Source organism: Sinohyriopsis cumingii, chromosome 1 (genome assembly GCF_028554795.1).
Source record: "Sinohyriopsis cumingii isolate HCF-2022 chromosome 1, ASM2855479v2, whole genome shotgun sequence".
NCBI classification, from domain to species: domain Eukaryota; kingdom Metazoa; phylum Mollusca; class Bivalvia; order Unionida; family Unionidae; genus Sinohyriopsis; species Sinohyriopsis cumingii.
Genome location: NC_142961.1, coordinates 31,501,588 through 31,522,234, shown reverse-complemented (window position 1 = coordinate 31,522,234; position 20,647 = coordinate 31,501,588). Strand labels below are relative to the sequence as shown.

The 20,647-nt window shown below is 38.9% G+C and overlaps 1 protein-coding gene across 3 annotated transcripts in view; it reads right to left on the bottom strand.

Moving 5' to 3' along the window:
* The window catches only part of LOC149806644 (calcyphosin-like protein), a 65,680-nt gene that overhangs the window by 11,445 nt on the left and 33,588 nt on the right, over positions 1-20,647 (bottom strand). For 2 of the 3 annotated variants that reach the window (XM_089956037.1, XM_089956046.1), the window contains one exon: positions 18,693-20,025. The exons of the other annotated variant lie outside the window; for it this stretch is intronic. In XM_089956037.1, the coding sequence (XP_089812163.1) occupies positions 19,921-20,025 (105 nt within the window). In that variant the 3' untranslated portion in view covers positions 18,693-19,920. Of the gene's footprint in view, positions 1-18,692; positions 20,026-20,647 lie in introns of those variants that run through there. 3 annotated transcript variants of the gene reach the window in all.

Here is a 20,647-nt window from a genome sequence, read left to right as displayed (position 1 = left end):
ACTGATATCCATGATACCATCTTCAAATAATCGCTGACAAATAGCAGATGCTTCATTGATGGTTTATGGGGAATTACTGCCGGCTCTTCTTCCACTAATCAGAATTTCTAGTCGATCAACATCGGCAAGGACATTATCAGGACAAAGTGTATATAGACTCTCAGGAATTTGTTTTTAATGATGTTGAGATAACCCACGAGTCGCAAAACCACTTCCATTTGTTTCTTCTTCCTCAATACGAGGTGGTCTAAATTGTGATTTTTCGGGCGATAATATGTCTCCAAGCAATGGCGCTTTTTTTTATAGCTTCTTCGACTTGTTTCTCAAAATCTTTAAAGTCATTCTTGTGTTCACCAGTGGTTCTAGTTATACCACGGAGCTTTCGAAATACAAAAGTAACCCTTTTTTCTAAAACACTGGCAGTATTTGGATATAATAATTTTATCACGATCTGAATATCCAAATGCGAAACCGCTACAGTTTTCTCTCTAAGTAGTTTATGACCTTTTTCAGTAAATCGGGCTGATGGTTTTGGTTCAGTGGTATCCTTCACATCTCCGATCTCAACACGAGCTTGGTCAATACCCTGAAGTACTTCTTGTATTTCGTCTTGCAATCATGGTTGAGCAGCAGCTACTTCCGCTGGAAGTTCCCGTAGAATCATTTTTGTAGTATTGGTTCTTTCTGCGATTTTCCCAGTTGCTTTATCGGTTTGCTCTAACGTGGGAAGAAAACCTTTAGTATCCTCCGTGACCGGTTAAAACAATGCTGCTTATTCTGCAAATTCATCTCTGGCCTTCTGACGCTGTTTCAGTTGCTGTTTGACAGAATGACGGACGGGGGAGATATTTCTCAATCGCCGCTAGTCGTTATCGAACTAATTTAGTTGTACGAGATTCCATGGCGCAGACAGTCAACGACCATCTACCACTGGTTGTTCCCCAATCATCTAAAGCAGCAGGGAGGGACAGCAGCGATAGTCTACAGTTCAGCCTCGAGTTATCTTTTCGACCTTGTATGTCAATTTTTGCCTCCTTTTTTAATTGGTTTCTCTAATTCGTACACGCAATGGTCTAACCAGCCTCCCTGCTGCTGAAGAGAGAAAGAGATCCGCGCGCACACACACACGAGACAAAGGAAGCTCGGACTATATACAAATTACAAGAGACGATTTGTTCAAAAGTGAAAGGCCCAGATATCGGGATGTTTTGTTTCAAAGTTTATGAATTCTGCTTAACGCTTTCTTTTTTATTAGACAAGATTATTTAACTGTGTTTCTCCTTTGACCAACGGCAGTTGTTTTTTAAATAGCAAAACAGCATCATTTGCATAAATCTAAAAGACATTCAAGCTAGGACACTTTCAGTTTAATTTGGAAAAATCCTGTTACACGTTTATTTAGAAGAACATGTAAAATATTTTTCTAGTTTTATTAACAGCAGCCGTATTCGTTTGTAGATAACATTAACTGTCATGAAAAGCTCTTCGTGTTTGAAGGAGGATTTTTACTTATTAGTGGGTGGCCATTATTTTACTGCAAGCCGGCATAATTTTGTGTAAGTTTGAATACCCGTCATACCATATTATTTTCTGTAAAATTTGGTCAGATTCAGCTAAGCTGTCTCAAAGAAGCATTTTCTTTAATTTCTATTTCTAGTATTGGCAGCCATAGCCGATGGTGTTCAAACGTTTTTCTATTTTTAGCAAGAGTGAGAAAATTTACTAGCAGATCAGCATAATTATTAAACATAGCGTTGTCTCATAGAGAGCATTAAAACTGTTTAATAATTTTGCCGATCTACATGTAAATTTGGTAAGTCAAGTAATCATTGTGTGTACCACAAGAGCCCAGTTCAAATATGCTCTTCCCATCTGCCAAGGGAATGAACAAGTTACTTCGTGATGACTCGTTTGTAAGTGATGCCATCTACTTTAATGTTGAATAGTGCATCAGGTGAAACTTCATTTCTAGGATTTGTTGAATTCGCTTGCGGCGGATGTGAAATGTAAAACGAGTATTTCAATCCGAAGGATGATAAACTTCAAACGACATATTAAGTTGCAGTGAAATTGTTCAAATTATCAAGTCCTTGAAACTGGCACATTGCCCCGATTCTTTCAAGGCTAAAAACTTCATATAGGCAAATAATCGAATATCTATTAACATGGTACAGTTATCAGTTATTATCGTAAGATGGAGTAAAGCCCGATCATGTCTTTTGAATAACGAGTTGGGTTTGACAGGGAAGAGTCTTGTCGCCGTTTCTCCCAAATATTTACCGTGATGATCTCAATTGGAGATTATGTGTTTAAATAGTTATTGTACAAATCTGTATTGCTCCACAAGTTGGACCACGTTTTAGAAGCAGTGAATACGTATAATAGCTACCTGCTATAACAATGTTTATAGACGATTTAGTTTAATTATTCACGCAGAAAGAGTGAAACATTTCAAGTTGTAAATGATCGTAGCCCCTGTTTTAAATTATGCGTAACCGGATGTGTGAATTCAGAACTCGACTGCTGTCGTTTTGTAATTCTCTAATTTCGCAATTTGATGTCTTTGAGGAATAAAGAGAGAGTCAATATTTGAATATTTATTAATTTCTTTTATAATACAGAGCTTATTCTATATATGATTTCTAGTCTAAAATTATGCGTATGTTGCCACAGTTCCGTATTTTGTCTCTGTAACCATGTATTGTTCCTGGGATCTTTAGGTTAAATGCAAGAATTTCATTTACTCATTTGCTTAGAAACAGTCGTGTACAAGTCTGTATTTTATTTTAGTAATGGCAGGCAAATTTGACGGCGGATCGGCACCATCCATACAAACTGAAAGACCTTTATGTCAGAATGCTGTTTCAAGATGAACTTGTGAGAAAGAAAATCTAAACAACTGTTGAAAGAAGGACGGAAAGGCTTTTCACTATATATATATATATATATATATATATATATATATATATATATATATATATATATATATATATATATATATATGTATATATTGCTGCACTTAGCGCTGGATACACCCTGTACTGGTCAGCAAAACCAAAATCTGAAAAACGACTTTCAGGAGTCGGTTTCATGGTCCAGGACTCAATAACCACCAAGTTAACAAACCTCACCACTGGTCACAACGACCGCATCATGTCCATGCATCTTCCATTAGGGAAGCAACAATACGCAACACTCTTCAGTGTATATGATCCAACACTCCAAGCAGATCCTTCTGAAAAGGATAAATCTACGCTGACCTGGAAAGCCGTCTTTGGGAAACATGGCGTGGGTGGCTGCAATGACAATGGACGCCTGTTTCTTGAATTTTGCGCAGAATTACAGCTCACCATCACACACACCGCATTTCAGCAGAAAGACAGCCTGAAAACTACCTGGATGCATCCTAGATCAAAACACTGGCACCTAATCGATTACATCATAGTACGACAGAGGGACTTAAAAGATGTCCGTCATATCAGAAAGATGCCCAGTGCAGAGTGCCACACAGACCATCGTCTTGTCCGATGCAAGCTCAACTTCCACTTCAAGCCCAGGACCAGACAACAAGGAAGTACCCCGAAAAGGAAGCTCCAGATAAAAAAAAACCGTTGTCTGAAGATGTCAAGGAAGATTTTCAAGAGAGCCTGCAGCCTAGACTTGAAGAACTTAATTTTCAGCCAGATCTACCCCCGGAAGAGATGTGGAATCACATCAAGGCTGCCATTCTGCAAACCTCAGAAGATATTCTTGGATTCACCACTATGGAAAACAAAGACTGGTTTGATGAAAACAACCAAGAAATCCAAGAACTGCTAGCCAAAAAGAGATCAGCGTACTAAGTCCATCTTTCACAACCATCCTGTCCATAGAAGAAAGTAGCCTTCTGCCTTATCTGCAGCTCCCTCCAGTGCAGTCTTAGAGACATACAAAATCAATGGTGGACCAAGCTTGCAGAAAGAACCCAGTTGTACGCTGACACTGGTGACTACAAGGGGTTCTATGAAGCGCTGAAAGCAGTGTATGGTTCTTCCTTCCAAATACAGGGCTCCATAAGACGTACAGATGGCCAAGAGCTACTCACTGAGAGGGAATCTATCCCGAACCACCGGTCAGAGCACTTCCACACTCTCTTCAGCACTAGCCGTACAGTCCAGGAGGCAGATATTGATCGCATCCCACAACAGCCACCTAAGATGAAACTTGATAGGGCACCCACACTGCAAGAGACTGTAAAAGCCATAGAACAGATGAAGACAGGAAAGGCTGCAGGAAAAGATGGTATCCCTCCAGAGATATGGAAGAGAGGGGGCCTAGCATTGCACACCAAACTCCACGAGTTCTTCGTTTGCTGCTAAGAGCGAGGGAAACTTCCACAAGACGTCCGAGATGCAGTCATCATCACCTTGTACGAAAACAAGGGGGAAAAGCCTGACTGCTCAAACTACCGTGGGATAACTCTGCTCTCCATTGCAGGAAAAATCCTTGCTAGAGTGTTGCTAAACAGTCTGGTGCCCACCATTGCAGAAGAACATGCTCCAGAGAGTCAGTGTGGCTTCAGAGCCAATAGGGGCCCAATTGAAGTGGTATTCAATCCCGAGACAGATCCAAGAAAAATGCAGAGAACAAAACAAAGGACTGTACATCACATGTTTGGACCTGACGAAGGTATGTGATACGGTGAGCAGAACTGTACTGTGGGAATCCCTGAAGAGCTCGGCTGTCCTTCTAAATTCCTTACCATGGTCATCCAACTACATGAAGACCAGCTTGGTCAGGTCAGAAACAATAACGACCTGTCACAGACCTTCCCCATTGCAAATGGTGTGAAACGGGGCTGCATTTAAGCCCACACACCGTTCTTAATCTTCTTCAGCATGATGCTCCAAAAAGCAACAGAAGACCTTGATGACCAAGATGGCATCTATATCCGATTTCGGACTGCTGGCAACCTCTTCAACTTAAGGCAACTTCATGCCCACACCAAGATCTTGGAAAAACTGTTTAGAGAACTTCTCTTTGCAGAAGACGCCGCCCTTGCTGCCCACACGGAAGTTGCATTACAGCGCGTAACATCCTGCTTCGCAGAAGCTTGCCAGCTCTTTGGTCTTGAGGTCAACCATAAGAATACTGAGGTACTTCACCAGCCTACTCCCAAGGAAGAGTGCTGACCACCAAGCATCTTAATTGACCAGACAGAGCTGAACGTAGTCCACCAGTTCACCTACCTGGGCTGTGTGATTTTCTCTGATGCCAAGATCGACAAAGAAATAGACAACAGACTGGCCAAAGCAAACAGCGCATTCGGCAGATTCTATAAACTAGTCTGCCGCAACGTCAGTCTCAAGAGAGATACAAAAATCAGCGTCTACAATGCTGTCGTACTGACCACCCTCCTATATGGCGCCGAATCCTGAGTCACCTACAGCCGCCACCTCCCTGAATCCTTCCATCAGTGATGCCCCCACACCATCCTCTGGAGTGACTTCGTCACCAACACTTAAGTCCTCAAACAACCAGGGATCAACAGCATTGAGGCCACGCTCATGAAGATAAGCTTCTCTGGGCAGAGCACGTGTCCAGGATGGAGGATCATCGCCTGCCAAAGATCGCACTGTATGGTGAGCTGTCAAATGGCCACCGTGACAGATTGGCACATCGAAAGAGATATAAAGACTCCTTGAAAAAAAAAAACTCTCCACCTGTGGCATCGTTCACCGCCAATGGGCATCACAAGCTGCTGACCGCGAAAGCTGGCAACGTACAGTTCACAAGGCCGCTGGCACTATTGAACAAAACAGAGGGGCCATCTTGGAGGAAAAACGATGGTGAAGAAAAAACCGGGAACCAGCGGCAGCACCCACCACAACCCAGACATTCCCCTGCAGCCTCTGTGGACGGACGTGCCTGTCACGTATGGGGCTCGTCAGCTAACAGCGCGCGTGCAATAGACACGTACATACCCCTTCCTAATCTTCGAAAGCGAAGTCAAGCTAACAATATATATATATTATATATATATATATATATATATATATATATATATATATATATATATATATATATATATATATATATATATATATATATATATATAGTGTGTGTGTGTGTGTATGTATGTATGACGGCCATATTTGAAGGTTGATTGATTATCTGTAACAACGAGAAAGACTTTCACGCCAAAATATTTTTGTCAAACTTGGTAAATTTCTGCTGAAGGACGTACGAGGGAACGACAGACCCTGGGCCATACAATACGCCACCTGACCTTACAGCCAGATATATTTTCCTCTTAAATGCCGTATCACAACGGTTGCGTCCATTTTACGATTGTTATAGCAGATGATATTGTGGACAATATTTAAACTTTCTGACTTATTACTTCACATTGACACATTCGACCAAGAATCACGCTATTTTCGTGACGAGGTGGTCGCTTTCTTCGCAGAAATATTGAAACTTTGTCGGCTAAAACATCTTTGCGAAAAATTCCTAGTGTTCGCCTTATCCGACTTTACTGTCGAAGAGTTTGTTTTCTGTGGGAAGCAAGGTCAATCTTTGCAAAGAATGATACCTTTTCTTCGTAAGAAATATTCATTGCGAGAGAATTATATCTTACGATAAACAAATTTGCCCTTATGAAGAAAGTTAAAGTTACATTCTTTGACACCGAAGTGGAAGATAGGGATTTATTAAGAACAAAAAGTTAAAAGAAAGCTTTCTCTTTCCCGAGAAAGTTCCCTTGTTAAAAATTGATCTCTATTCGTGGTTCACGGAGAAGAAATAGATAATCGTTAGAAAGCGATTTCCCAAAGAAAGTAACAATATTTGGGACATTCGAATTTTCTTCGCGAAACAAAATCTGTTTTCAGGACCTCTCAATGGAATTTTTGAAAATGGAAGTCCAGGTCAACTTTTTAAAAACACAAAACACAGAGTTCATTATATATGAAACTGTAGGCCGAATTCTGAAAACTTAGATCTCGTCCCGAAAAATTTCTTCATGATGAACATCTTGCATAATTGTATGTACTGAACACGCTATGCTAGAGATAAAATAGTAGCTTTCTTCCTGTGGATTGTGAAATTAAATTGCATAATGAACGTTACAGTATACGAAATTCCTTCGCACCATAAATCCGCCTTATTCTTAAAGAGTCGTATATGCACCGTGGTCCATTAATCAATTCATTCATCACACACAGACATCTTTTATGGCAGCTGACGTGCATGTACGTACGTACGTTTGTGTGTACATATTCATGTCTGTAAATTACGGTGATGGGTGAAGGGGTAAGAGTGACAAGAACAGAACTTGCAGTACAGCAGTGAGAAGAAACAAAATCCTTACAGGGTATCGTGGTAAACAAGACAATTGAAGTGAGTTGCCAGTATTATTATTATTATTATTCGTAGCAGTAGTTTATAAAAAAATCTCTTTTAAGTATAAAAAGATTCATAGGGGTAAGATCTTAAATTCGTAAATGTATTTTCATTCTTTTAAACTATTCTACCGCTTACAAATTTCATTGTATTTTATTAAGTAACATAAACAGGATGTAAAAAAAACATCTCATTAGAGGAGAAGTTTTAAGCTCAGAGCTTAGTGTTAAAGAGAACTTGCTCTATGTTGCAAATCGTTAAGAAGCAACACCCGATTACGTAATTAAATAATAATAATAAAGGCAAAAACAGAACTCCTGAAAATGGATCAACAAAAAAAGTTAAGACTACACAAGAAACCCAAACCGTTCCGGTGGCCAAAGTGTTTAGAGCGTCCGCTTCAGATGTGGGAGGTGGCGGGTTCGAACCCCCGCCGAGTCATACCAAAGACGTATAAAAATGGTACTAGCAGCTGCCTCGCTTGGCGCTCAGCATTAAGAGGTTAGTGTTAGGATTGGTCGGCCTGGTGTCAAGATAATGTGACTTGGTGGGACATCATGCTACGTGTCTGCGAGACATCACTATAAATTGCCACACTGCAGACATCGTAGCGATAGGACTCAAATTGTTAAAGCTAAGTTAAAATCCAAACATGCACACACAAGATCGAAAAAATGAATTATGGTGATTTTCAAATTATTTCATTCTCTTCACAAAGCGCTAACAGTGCTTTCAAACATCTAATCTGAGTGAAAACATTGAGCTAGCAGTGTAAAAAATGGGATAAAGTGACTAGGAGGATAAGAAAATGGTTTTACCCTCACAGGCTGGTATTTGTTCAAAGAATAGGCAGTAGAAAAAGAGAGAATGAAGAAAATTATTAACTACACAACATAAGAATCGTATCTCATTATTGATTGTACTGAATGTGTAGTTGAAGACATTATTATTAGTACAACTTTATGATCGTAAACTAAGTAACAGAAAAGAGCGAAAACAAGTTTTGTAATATTCAACAAATAATGTATTTCCCTAACATATAAAGTGAAAATTTAGAAAGAACCTACATTACTGTGAGTCAAATCCCAAATAGTCCAAAACGTTTTATCACAAGTCCTTATATATATATATATATATATATATATATATATATATATATTCAATAGATTTCCAGTGATATTTCAAATAAGTTCCAATATTAAACGTGTTAATGTGCGTATAGTTTCCAATACACTAATGAGCCAATAGCCTGGATTATGGCGGTGTACAAAGAGTATTTTGATGTATCACAATAATATAATCCCAAAATGTTCTCATCTGAATTCACTATAATTCCAAAATAATGTTTCTGGGGAAGAATATTATTAGTGAGCACTTTGCATTTCCAGTGAATAATATTTTTAAATAAATAATTCCAAAAGAATATAAATAACATTATATAAAAAGCTAAGACACAAAAGTAGTTGGGATGACGGTAAAAAGTTCATTTCTAGAATATTCTTAGTTGTCAACAAAAAAAGGTCTGTCAATAAAATTATAATAATGAACATAAAATACATCGGATCGACCAGGTATTTCCATGGGGAATACCAATTTCATAGACTCAGATTAAGATAAACATTTTTACTTCCACTGATAATAATGATCCTTATATTTAACCCACGCTCACAGAAAAATATTAACAATGTATTAATTGTCTATAAAATAAAAGTTACTAGTCAGGTACAGAATGAACTTGATTTTGGACAAGGTCAAGTCCAAAATATAATTATACATAACATATAATTATAGACAAAAGAACCTAACAGATCCTAACATTACACTTATCAATGCTTATTAAAAATTAGCAGCAATTATAGTGATTGGTTTTGAAGTTCAAAATTATTACATTTGGGGGAAATGAACACATTATCAACAGAACATAGGGAAATTACAGAGTGTTCATGTGTTTGTGAAAGTATATAGAAAGAACCTTTAGGCCTTGAATGTTTTATGGCGATGCTTCTACAACGATCGAGTGCATTTATGTACGAATGCGCAAATTAATGATTGTTCGTGGCCAGTCTTGCCATATTATTCATCAGTAAACACGCATACACATAAGCACACGTTATCACAGCCGACTCCTATTCCAGTGTATCATGGTTGTCCTGTCTTGGTAATTGTTGATAAATGTCGACGTGGAATCAAACTTTGTTGAAATCGTTACAGAAGACGGTGACAAATAGAAGAGTCTATATTTCTTGCTTGAATGTTGGCAGTTGTTTATAAATATCGACACTGAATCAAACTTGAAAGACGATGACAGAAGGAAGCGTCGAGATAATTCTTCACGACAAAGTTTTTTTTAAGCGCACTTGAAACAGATTATACTTCCTGTTAAATCATCTGAGCTCTAGGGCTTCAGATCATTAATCGAATTCCCTAATTACCATTTCAATGCCCACGTCCCGAACAAGCAAACCACCCACCCCACCCAAAAAAACCCAAAACATTTTGATTATCAATATTACCCAAAAAAAAGAAATTTATGTTAGCCAACTCTGGCATGATTTAAAGTTTTCTAACTGCAAAACCAAGTAGCACGTTTGAATTTAGATGCCGATATCCGTGCACAACGCCAGCGGTTGTTTCAAGAATTAACTGGCTGACTGCAAAAAAAAAACAACCATAAATTATGTATGTGCTCTAGCCTATTTATAGCGTAATTCCTGAATACCTGAATTCATATTTTATTACTGACTCTACTTCATACAAGTCAATGTCACTGGTAATCAACTTGTTCTGTCTTCCAAGACAAAAAACTGACATAATCAAGAAATAGCTTTAGTGTTCAGGAATGTCATTATGGAATTCTCTTCAGGCTAGTTTTAAAGTTAAAAGCAATTTGGATAGGTGTAAGAAATGTTCCTTATAGAGCAGCAGTCTATCTGAAGGTCCCCAGAGTTTGTTGTTGTTGTTGCTGTTGTAGGGTTTAACGCCATTTTTCAGCACACGATAGGCTATACATGGCGGCCAGTATTGTTGTCGTTGTAGGGCTTAACGCCATTTTTCAGCACAAGATAGGCTATACATGGCGGCCAGTATTAATGGTGGAGGAAGAACCCGGAAAACCCCCGGAAAAAACCACCGACCCACGAGAAGCTACTGGCAGGCTTTCTCACATACCCACATTGACCGAATCTGAGACTCGAACCCACGCAGACAGAGGTGAGATGGCAGTGATCTGTAACGGTGAGCGCTTTAGACCACTCGGCCACTCGGGGCTCCTGCGGCCAGTATTAATGGTGGAGGAAGAACCTGGGAAATCCCCGGAAAGAACCACCGACCCTCGAGAAGATACTGGCTAGCTTTCTCACATACCCACATTGGCCGAATTCGAGACTCGAAACCACGCAGACAGAGGTGAGATGGCAGTGATCCGTAACGGAGAGCGCTTTAGACCACTTGGGGTCCCCCCAGAGTTTGTAGGTATGCTCGTGTGTGTGTGTGTGAGAGAAAGAGATATTAAGTTTATTTTAATTATTTTATTTCCTTTTTGGCGTAGGGGTTGGTGATAGTACCGCTGTTTTACACTCAGTCATTCACTGGAGATCGATAGTACAATATATTTTTCCTTTAATATCCGTTCTTTTGCGAATATACAACAATTGGTCATTATGGTCCTAGTGTCCGTCTTTCCCTGCGTCCGTCCTTTCCTCTCGTAACCTGTCAGGTGTTGATCTTATGTTAAGGCCTCTGGGCTAGCATGCATCCCACCCAAATCCCGAAATCACATTTGCATAGCTAATATAATTGTCTCATTATACCAGCTCATGAATTGTGTTAAAAAAATCTCTTTCTCTCTCTCTCCATTCTTACATATCAACATGAGCGGAACAAAAAAGGCAGAACGGGTAACAAATCTAGCTCGATGGGCGTATAGTTCCGGCGCCACATGCTTCATGTGGAAGTGGGAAGGATCAATGCGTCATACTGGTCAGTTAACGCCCGCTCCAAAGCAGGGGCTTAGAAATTCTTAGAGAGCAGACGACAAGAGTGTAAATGAAAAAGCAAACTCTTCTTTCTGGCTTAAAGTCATGTTCCAGTGTTTTACATCACATCCTCCAGTACGTCTCACGAGGTCAAAAGTCGTTCCTCCTCGGTGTGTTAAATGCAAGAGTAGGTCAGAACACAGCGCATGACCACAATGTCTCGGATACTATGGTGTCTGCAAGATCAAAGAGAACGGACAGCGGTGTCTCTAATTGTGCGTTCAGAAGCAGCTCTGCATTACCAATACATTTCTTATGGTCAAACATCGGTAGGAGTTGCCATTATACGAACACGCGCAGCATGAATGACTATGTGAAATGTCAACAGTTCTCAAAGACCACTGAGCACTGTAACTTAAAAAGACCTAAATGGGAATGCTGAAGAAATGTTGAGCACTGTGAACTCAGTTATCTATGACTCAGCTATCACCACACAAAACAGGACTTATAATACAGACTTGTCTGAGAACCAGTCAAGCAAAATGGTCCCAGTGATAGAGACAAAGAATGTAGTCTACCTAAAACAAGACCAAACTCTTGCACCAAACACACCCCATGACTATAAATAGGCAAAAATGGGTTGTGCAGATAAAAACCAGGCACTGTCAAATCAGTACTTGTCCGATTTATGATAGTAAATACGGACCTAGACAGACACAGGAAACATCTGCGACATGTACGATGGGATCAAGATTTCTGGCCCCACTATCACCAAATCCGCGCTCTTCAAGGCCATGGACGGCGAGCTGATCACTGACAGGAGAAAACAGATAGCTCGCTGGGTAGAACACAAACTTAAGCTGTACTCCCACAAAACGGACTGACAGCAGCTTGATAAGGTGCCAACAGTGCTTAAGCTCAACTAAAACAGTTTACTTCAAAAGTGGAAAGACACCAGGACAGCATGGAATTTCAGCTGATGTGGTTAAAAGTGGAAAGTCCAGCCTGATACATCTCTTTGGCCTCTTTCTCATCTGCTGCAAGGAATGTGAAGTTTAAAAGACATGAAACGACATGCGCGACTCCAGCGTCATCACGCTGTACAAGAACAAAGGTGACCCAGGGGCTGTATATCAACTGTAGCATCTCCCTTTTAGAAGTACTGGGAAGGCCTCTTTGCCAGGTCATCTTGATCAGACTCCGACAACTCACAAATGCATTCCATGCGATCAACAGGGAGAGCCTCGGTAAGATCGGCTGCCCTTCGAAACTCCTCAGCATTATCCGTTCATTTCCGAACAATATGTATAGGATGATACAGTTTGACGGTTGTTAAGTCCGACAGCCTCCAGATCAATCGTGGAATAAAAGGGCGCTGGGCCATGTTTTTCTCAGTACTCTTTGACTATACCCTCGACGCGAAAATAAGAGTCTACCTATGCACGATATCCGACAGAAAGCTGAACAAACCTCCAGACTGGAAGACAAGACCAAAATACACCACGTCCTTATCACATGCCTTCTATTCGCAGATGACATAGCACTAGCCATCACACAGAAGGCCAGCTCCAGGACATCACAGAATGTCTCTCACTTGCGTGCACAATGTTGCTCCATACCGTCAGCATCAAGAAAACTTGTCAGGGGACAAGGAGTCGCACAGCAATCTATTATCATCCTCGATAACATTTCCATGGAGGACGTCAGGAAATGCTGCTATCTTGAACTGCAGTGATCGACGGCATGTCATTTGACGAAGAGGTCAACACGTACTGGAGTGGATGTCACCATCTTCGGCAGACTCACAAAACGTATGTTCTCAGTATCCTGCTTGTATGGCAGCGAAACAGGGACTACCTACAAGAGAAGAAACTCACCAGCTTCCATCGCTGTTTGCGTCGCATCATTAGTATTACATGGCAGGACAATGTTAACTTCAATGACGTCTCTGCATAGCCCACATTATCAAGCATCCTAGCACTCCTCCAACCGAGGTGGCTTCGCTGGCTGGTAAACAAGCACAAGCAAAAACCGGAAAAAGCATAAGTTAAGTCTCCCTAAAGGAACTAATTCCGCAGCTGTGTTCAAAGTCTCCAGAATACAGAAGTAAGATGGGCATACACGTGTCAGAATCAGTGCACTGCTGTCTGGCAGAACAACAACCTTTCCTCGACTGGTAAGTAAATTCATCCCCATATACATAACGTCCTGAGGGGATGAAATCCTACTTCTCTTGTTTGGAAATTAGATTGAGACGAGTCATCATCGACCAACACAAGGCATAAGGTCCTTCAAAAGAGAATACCTGACTGTGCATCAATCAGTCGCCAAAATACTGGAGAATGGGGACACCTGGAAACCTAAAGTGCACCGCTATTAGCTGCTTAGCTCGGGTATTACTTCTGAGGTCAAACCGAGATCAAGGGAAAGTTTAGAATTGAAATGCCTCCTGACAAAGGCAAAACCAGAGGTATTTTCTGCAAGGTGGGAAAATGGGGATGTCAGGTTACGCATAGTGGAGATCTATGCAGACTGCCCAGTCATAGAGCCTTATGGCACTCCGGACTGAGACTGTCTTTCAACAATAATTTGTTGAAGGCACACACATCAATTAATTATGGGTCAAAACTTTCCTTTTTTATGACATCAAAATGACTCTGGATTAGAAACCCGAGCAGTGGTCATTTTCCACCTTCTGGACTGAGGTCTTCCATATAAAAGTTTTTACTTCATCACTTCAGTGAACTAGTTTGGGCTGGTGAAGCTGAATGGTGGTCCATGATCGAACAACATCTCCACAGAAACAAAGCCGGTAAACCTCCATCAAGTAGAATGGACACACACATTGTCCATGATACTTGATCGAGCCTCAGATATAAGGGCTCACCATCCACTCACTGGGATGTTGGAAAGAGGAAGGGGCTGTCCAAGAGACTGCAACTCCCTAGGGTTGTTTACCCCCTCCTTAACGAAAGGAAGGAACACAAAGACTTTTCTCCTGACCTTCATGATCGCCTCATCCATCAAAAGATGGGCTGGGGAGATTTGTATCTGGGTCTGCTTGCGAGATATCGATGTCTGAACCTGTTAGAAAAACTTGGGTTTCATTGGTTGATCAAGGTGGTTGCATTTCTTGGCCTCTTTGGAAAGGTCCAGAATTGCAGTCGGGTACTGATATTGCTGGTTCCTCAAATCCTGAGACGCCACCGAGGTGAAGAAGCTCTGCTGAAAGTGCCGTTTACATGGATGGCGCACATCTTTATGTCATAGCCACGACTCCCAGCAAGCGTTTAAGCAGCACTAGAGACAACTGTTTCTCCAGAGGGGAGATGTCTATCCAATCCGATTCCTTAGTTAGAAGAGCAGAGCCTGTCTCCTTATTCTCATTGGGATTGGAAAGTATCATAGTGAAACGGTATTCAAAGAATGTTACTGTGACTGGTGATTGTTACTAGAAATCCTGTGACCAGTAAAATGCCTTAATCCCAGAAAGGTGACGAAGATCAAACAGACAAACCCGCCTCATATTTATCCCACTGAGATTGCAGCTTTTCACTTTCAGGAAAGCACAATACACTAATATTGGTCACAGGTATTCTTCCATAATGGGCTGAACTCGTTTTAGGTTTCCCCCCCCCCCCCTCTTGTGAAGGATCTCCAAACTATGGAAGTTGCTCTTGGTTCATGTGAAACCGATTTCCCTAACATGGAAAGTGATACATACCCCTCCTGGGAACGGAGGAGGGTCACTACTAGATTATGAGAAAAAGGGACCTTCCTTCTTCCCTCAATAAGCGGCAACTTGCCGCCAAGGCCCAAACCTCAGCTGACCAAAGCAATAAATTGAATCCATCCATGCGTACATAACCATCTCCAAGATAGATGGGTGGGGTAAGTGTCCCACAGGGCCATTTTATGCTCCCACTTAGCCACACCTTGTGATGGAACAGAACAAAATACAAAACAACCATGAACTAAGAAAGGGTAGACAATACTTACAACAACACTGGTACAAAGAATAGGACGACTTAATAGAAGCACAGCTTGGCAAAAAAGCTCTTCAATATTGCAGGAAAATACTCAAAGGACTGGGGAGAAAATAACTCAATACAAAAGAACAATGATTGACCTAAAATACATTTTACAACAGTAACAAATGATAAATTCATTCAAGAGTCCTAACATGAACTCACACAGATCAAGGAAACAGGTATTCCACTGATCATTTTCAATTCTGGGAATATTAACTTGGGCTGGGGTCTTGGCATCCCAGAAAAGGCAACCAATGCAATAGTAATAATCTATGTTTTACTGCTATTAAATTGGTAGTCTTGTTTAGTTTTTGCTGGGAAATGACAGTAACGTGTCCTATTTTTGTTGCTGTCTTCCATACACAATGCAGCAAATTCTTTCCCAAGATTACATACACCTCCATGTTTTCCAAGCAAACTTATCCAAATTTATTTCATCTACTTAGAGTGCTACTTGGCACATAGCATTTTATATTTTTTCTTCAGCTTCAAATTATAGATTATTCAATTTAATCCCTAAACTATTACTGTACTCATTAAAATAGCTTGTGTTATTGAAATTTATGACTGTGATCTAAGTTTATTTTTCTTATATCTGTTCAAAATTCTTCAGTTAAGGCATAACCAAAGATGTGATTCTCAACTAAATACTTGATGACACACCATCATCTGTAAAAAAATTCAAACCTCTTCAAGCCAGGATGCTGTCAAAATTGGTCCAATGATATTCGAGTTTAAAATAGCAATTCTTAACAGATGTACGAAAGATGACAGATGATTGTTGCAAGGACATGTCAAAAGCTCATGTCCATATGGATAAAATCCATAGCATTTGCTGCGCATATTCAAAGTATGACTGCAACTATGTTTGATGAAAATAGCAAAGTTACTTTGAAGAAGTGAAATAATGCATGAAGCTCTGTACCTGGTTTCTATGGAAGCTATACTGGCATAGTGAACCACTTATCAATAAAATACTGTGTATCAGTCCAGAAAGAATCATCTATGTATGTGTATATATATATATATATATATATATATATACACATACACACACTCCAATTTTTTAAAGCCATTTTCTCTACATATTTGAAGTCCTCTGTCAATTACCATAATCCTTTTATAAATGGAAAAATAATGCCAATATTGACAAAATAGTCAGACTAACTAAATAGCACAGAGTATTTCCCTCTGTTGAGAGCCTGAATATGTACAAAGAAATACTCCTACCAAATGTGATTACAATTTGCCTAGGGAAGTTTTCTATGCTGATGACAGACAGTAGTGTGATGGGTACACGGCCATACCATAAGCTCACCTTCAGACTCATCACTAAAACAATTACTACTGTTCAGTGTTTAAGGTATATAGCAGGCTACTAAAAAACATGTCTCTGACTGAGCACAACAAAAACAAAGTAAACATCCAAAATGTAAATGCTGCAGAAAACGGATGCTGGGCAACAATATATTCTGTGACAAAGACATTAACTTCTCCACATAAATGATGTGTCAAAAGGGTGTGGCATATTCAGGACTGATGATAAATACCAGTACAATGTCCCAATATGCACAATATATTTGAAGTTCCAGTGGGAAGTTTAAGTAGTTCTACAGACCTGGTCCTCCTATTTTTCAACACACCTGTCATTAAAGAAACTATCCCTATGTGAACAAAAGAAAATGTAAAATCCATGGAGAAAATAAATAAATTAGGTTACAAAAACAGAAAAAGCATTTTATCTGTTGCAGGCAACTGGAAAGGTCAATAGGTCAAATGTTACATTATTTAGTCTCACTCCAGCAGGTTTTTATGCACTATATGAACACAAACTATCAATACTATGTCACTGGCATTTGGATTATTTGGGGGTAGGTGTGTTTACTGCATTAGCCTTATCAATTTCTGCTAAATAAAAAATTGACCAAATTGTTTTAAATAATATGTCAGTCAACAGCCACTCAGACAATAAAACATTCTCTGATAAATAGCTGTTATATTAGTGTATTTAGTGTACTGGAGCATTTTTTCAAAACAATGCTTACAGCAAACAAAAACACCTAAAATACAATGTATTTTTCAAGATGGTGACTTATCCAAAGCAAATTTTTGCCTGTAATTTTGCTTTCAGATGTATCAAAAACGATTTAGCCCATAAAAGACACTTAGTAGGTAGATATGTATTTAGCTGGTTTACTTATCTTAATAGCCCTTATTATTTCCATCACTTAAACCAGTTTTTGCAACTGGCTAACACATAATCCACTGCAAAAAACTGAAATATTCCAGATGCTCATGATGTTAACGGAGAGACTGTAAATCCTTATACTACAAAGTGCTCTAATTTAGAGACTCATTTCTAACAAATGAATAATGCATAAAAAAGAAAGTAACAAATCCTCTATGTAGCTGTATGTTCTTCTGGTCGCAAATATAGGTTACTACAGCTCGAATTCAACCTTTCACTCTGAAATTCATGGTGAATCTTTGTAAAAAGACATTAAGCATAACTTTCAACATTCTGGAGATGGAAAGAGGTAAACTGATTCAGACTCAGTAAATATGTGCACAAAATACAAAAAAATGTGCCTAAGGCACATTTGAAAGGTTACTGGACAGCAGTCTTGGGTCAGATTGGTGGTGGAGGTGGTGGCTGTGGGAGGACACCAGGCAAACTGTACACATCACTTCCACCCTCTCTAAAACCAGCTTCCAGAAATCAAATATTTTACCTTTTGTTATACCAAATATGTAATTACCAAATGAATAGGAGGACCCAGGGTTACATTATTCTTTAATTTCAGCACAATAAAGATGCAGGAAAGTTAAGATAGAATTCAAAATATCAGACTATTATCTAGTCACAGGAGAAATTCAAACAGCTCCTACCAATACAAACCACAATCAAAATGTGCTACTCACACCAATTTCAACTGGCTTAGAACTTTTGAAAGGCATTCAAACATTAAGTACCATCATTATCACGTTAAAATGGATCACAAAAAAAGAATGAAATTCTAATGTGAACCAATTAAGGAATATCAACTACTGAACAAATTACTGCTTCTGCTCTTGCATTGTGCTTGCCCATTTGAGATTAGTGTTGCCATTTGCCCTGCTACAACAGATCAGGACTGATGCTTCTCTTTTACGTACTATGTTAAGTAAACCTAGTGACCAGTCTCCCAGAGCATTATGCAAAAACAGATCAGAGTCTATGTGTTCACAATTGGATGCAATATATACAAGGATAACTCAGGTATCAACCATGCTTGTGCTTTTCATATGAAGACAACATACAAACTGGTGGAGTAAATATTTAATAATGTCACTAAGATAGACATAACAATTATTACTGAAATACAATAAAAAGTATATAATTTCTTATTTACATTAAAAAGAGACATTTAAAAAAAGTCTTAAGATAAATGAAATACAAAATCAAAGGTCCCAGTTTTCTTTTTCCATTCATGAGTACTGTAAATTTTGATCTGAAATATATGCACTTTTCAATGAGAATTCAACTTTACAGTAAAAAGCTGACATTCGTAATATACACATCTTGAAAGTTTTAATCAAAATATTCTTAAATGACAGATACCGACTAAATAAAATTCTCTGAATTTAAAAAGATTTACACCTGATGTTATCCTGAGATACTCCATCAGGGCTTCATTACCAATTTTTTTCTAGCACTGAGAAAATGTTGCTGGCAACCTAATTATAATTTTTTTTTTAAGATAAGAATCAAATTATATCCTCAATGTCATGGGCTCTATTTACTTCAGGTTCTAGAAATAATGTTTGTTAAGATGCACTGCAAGAGCCTTTCAGTTGTGATTCATTCCTTAAAATATTTACCTACTACATTTACATTTCTGATCATCTCAAACTTATGTGCATGAGAAGAAAATTTCCTGATGATGGGAATAACATTTTCCATTTTAGATCAGCATAAAGTTGAATTTTCCTCCTCCAATGTGAAATTGTGGTTCTTACTTTCATCTTTAATTTAGGAAGACTATGGTCTGCAAAACACTGACATTGATGATGCCATTGATAAAGTTACCACCATGTTGAACCTTTCCACTAATGTGATGTCAACATAAACAGCATGTGAATGAACATGGTGTTAATAAACATAAAAACATCTAAACATCATAAAACAGTGTGAAACAAAGCCGTAACTTACACCGATTATTTGTACAAAAATCATTTGTGCTGTCCATAAAAAGCTGTTGGAATTTTACATAACAGAAAGAAAAAAAAACAGGATGAAGATGATGGAAGTTAGATGGTTTCAAGATAATAAAAGTAAATTTCTTGTCATAAATATGTAGCAATAAAATTCAGAAATGAGAGGCATAACTTATTGTTGCTAAAAATTCTACTGGTAATATCTTGTTCACATAACTGCTATCATAAAAGCCTTGTTTGACCTTCTGAATAAGATCCAATTCGTAGTGAAATAAAGATGTGTGTTCTTTAGACTGTAGTCCTATCCTATTTGCAGTTTGTTCCTTGTAAGTGGGTCACTTAATCTGGTATGCATTCCTCATCATTAAATCAAAATATGCATCACTGTCAACGGAGGCACTAACACCACTGTAGTAATTAAGAAACTCTTCCTTTGTAATCTGAAACATGCAAAAGCCAGCAAATTTTTAGGATGAAAATGCAAATATCTATGCATACAAGTGGGTGATTTTAGTAATAACATCATGCCTGGGTATGAATCCTCAAGCATTCTGTTTAATGATAAAGGTGGTTTTGAACAAGGGGAAACGTGCAAATACTGATTGAAATAGGCAAAAGTGTTAACTCTGGGAAGCTGCTAAATTGGGTCTCATGCCCATATCTACAACTACTTAAAAGCTTTCCATTCTACAATTAAGAAAACTAAAACTTAGTTGCAAATTATAGCAGTGAAAATCACTATTAATTTTTTCATCAAAAACACTAGAAAATGTTGACATAAACTTTGTCAAACAGATTTATCTCCCAAACAAACCACCCGTACTGTAACCATTGTCTTCAACCTATTTGTGAAGGTTTAATTGGGTTCATGAAGAAATGTCATGTCTTACAACAATAATGAAAATGTATGTATGCACTTTTATGAACAATTAAACAAAACAAAAATGTGATGGGAACTAAGGAGACTCATTGGTCAGAGTGTCAGGCTCATGACTGAAAGGGTGCAGGTTTGAATCCTACCATGGGACAAGACTGAGTCACTTACATGTCCTTAAGCAAGGC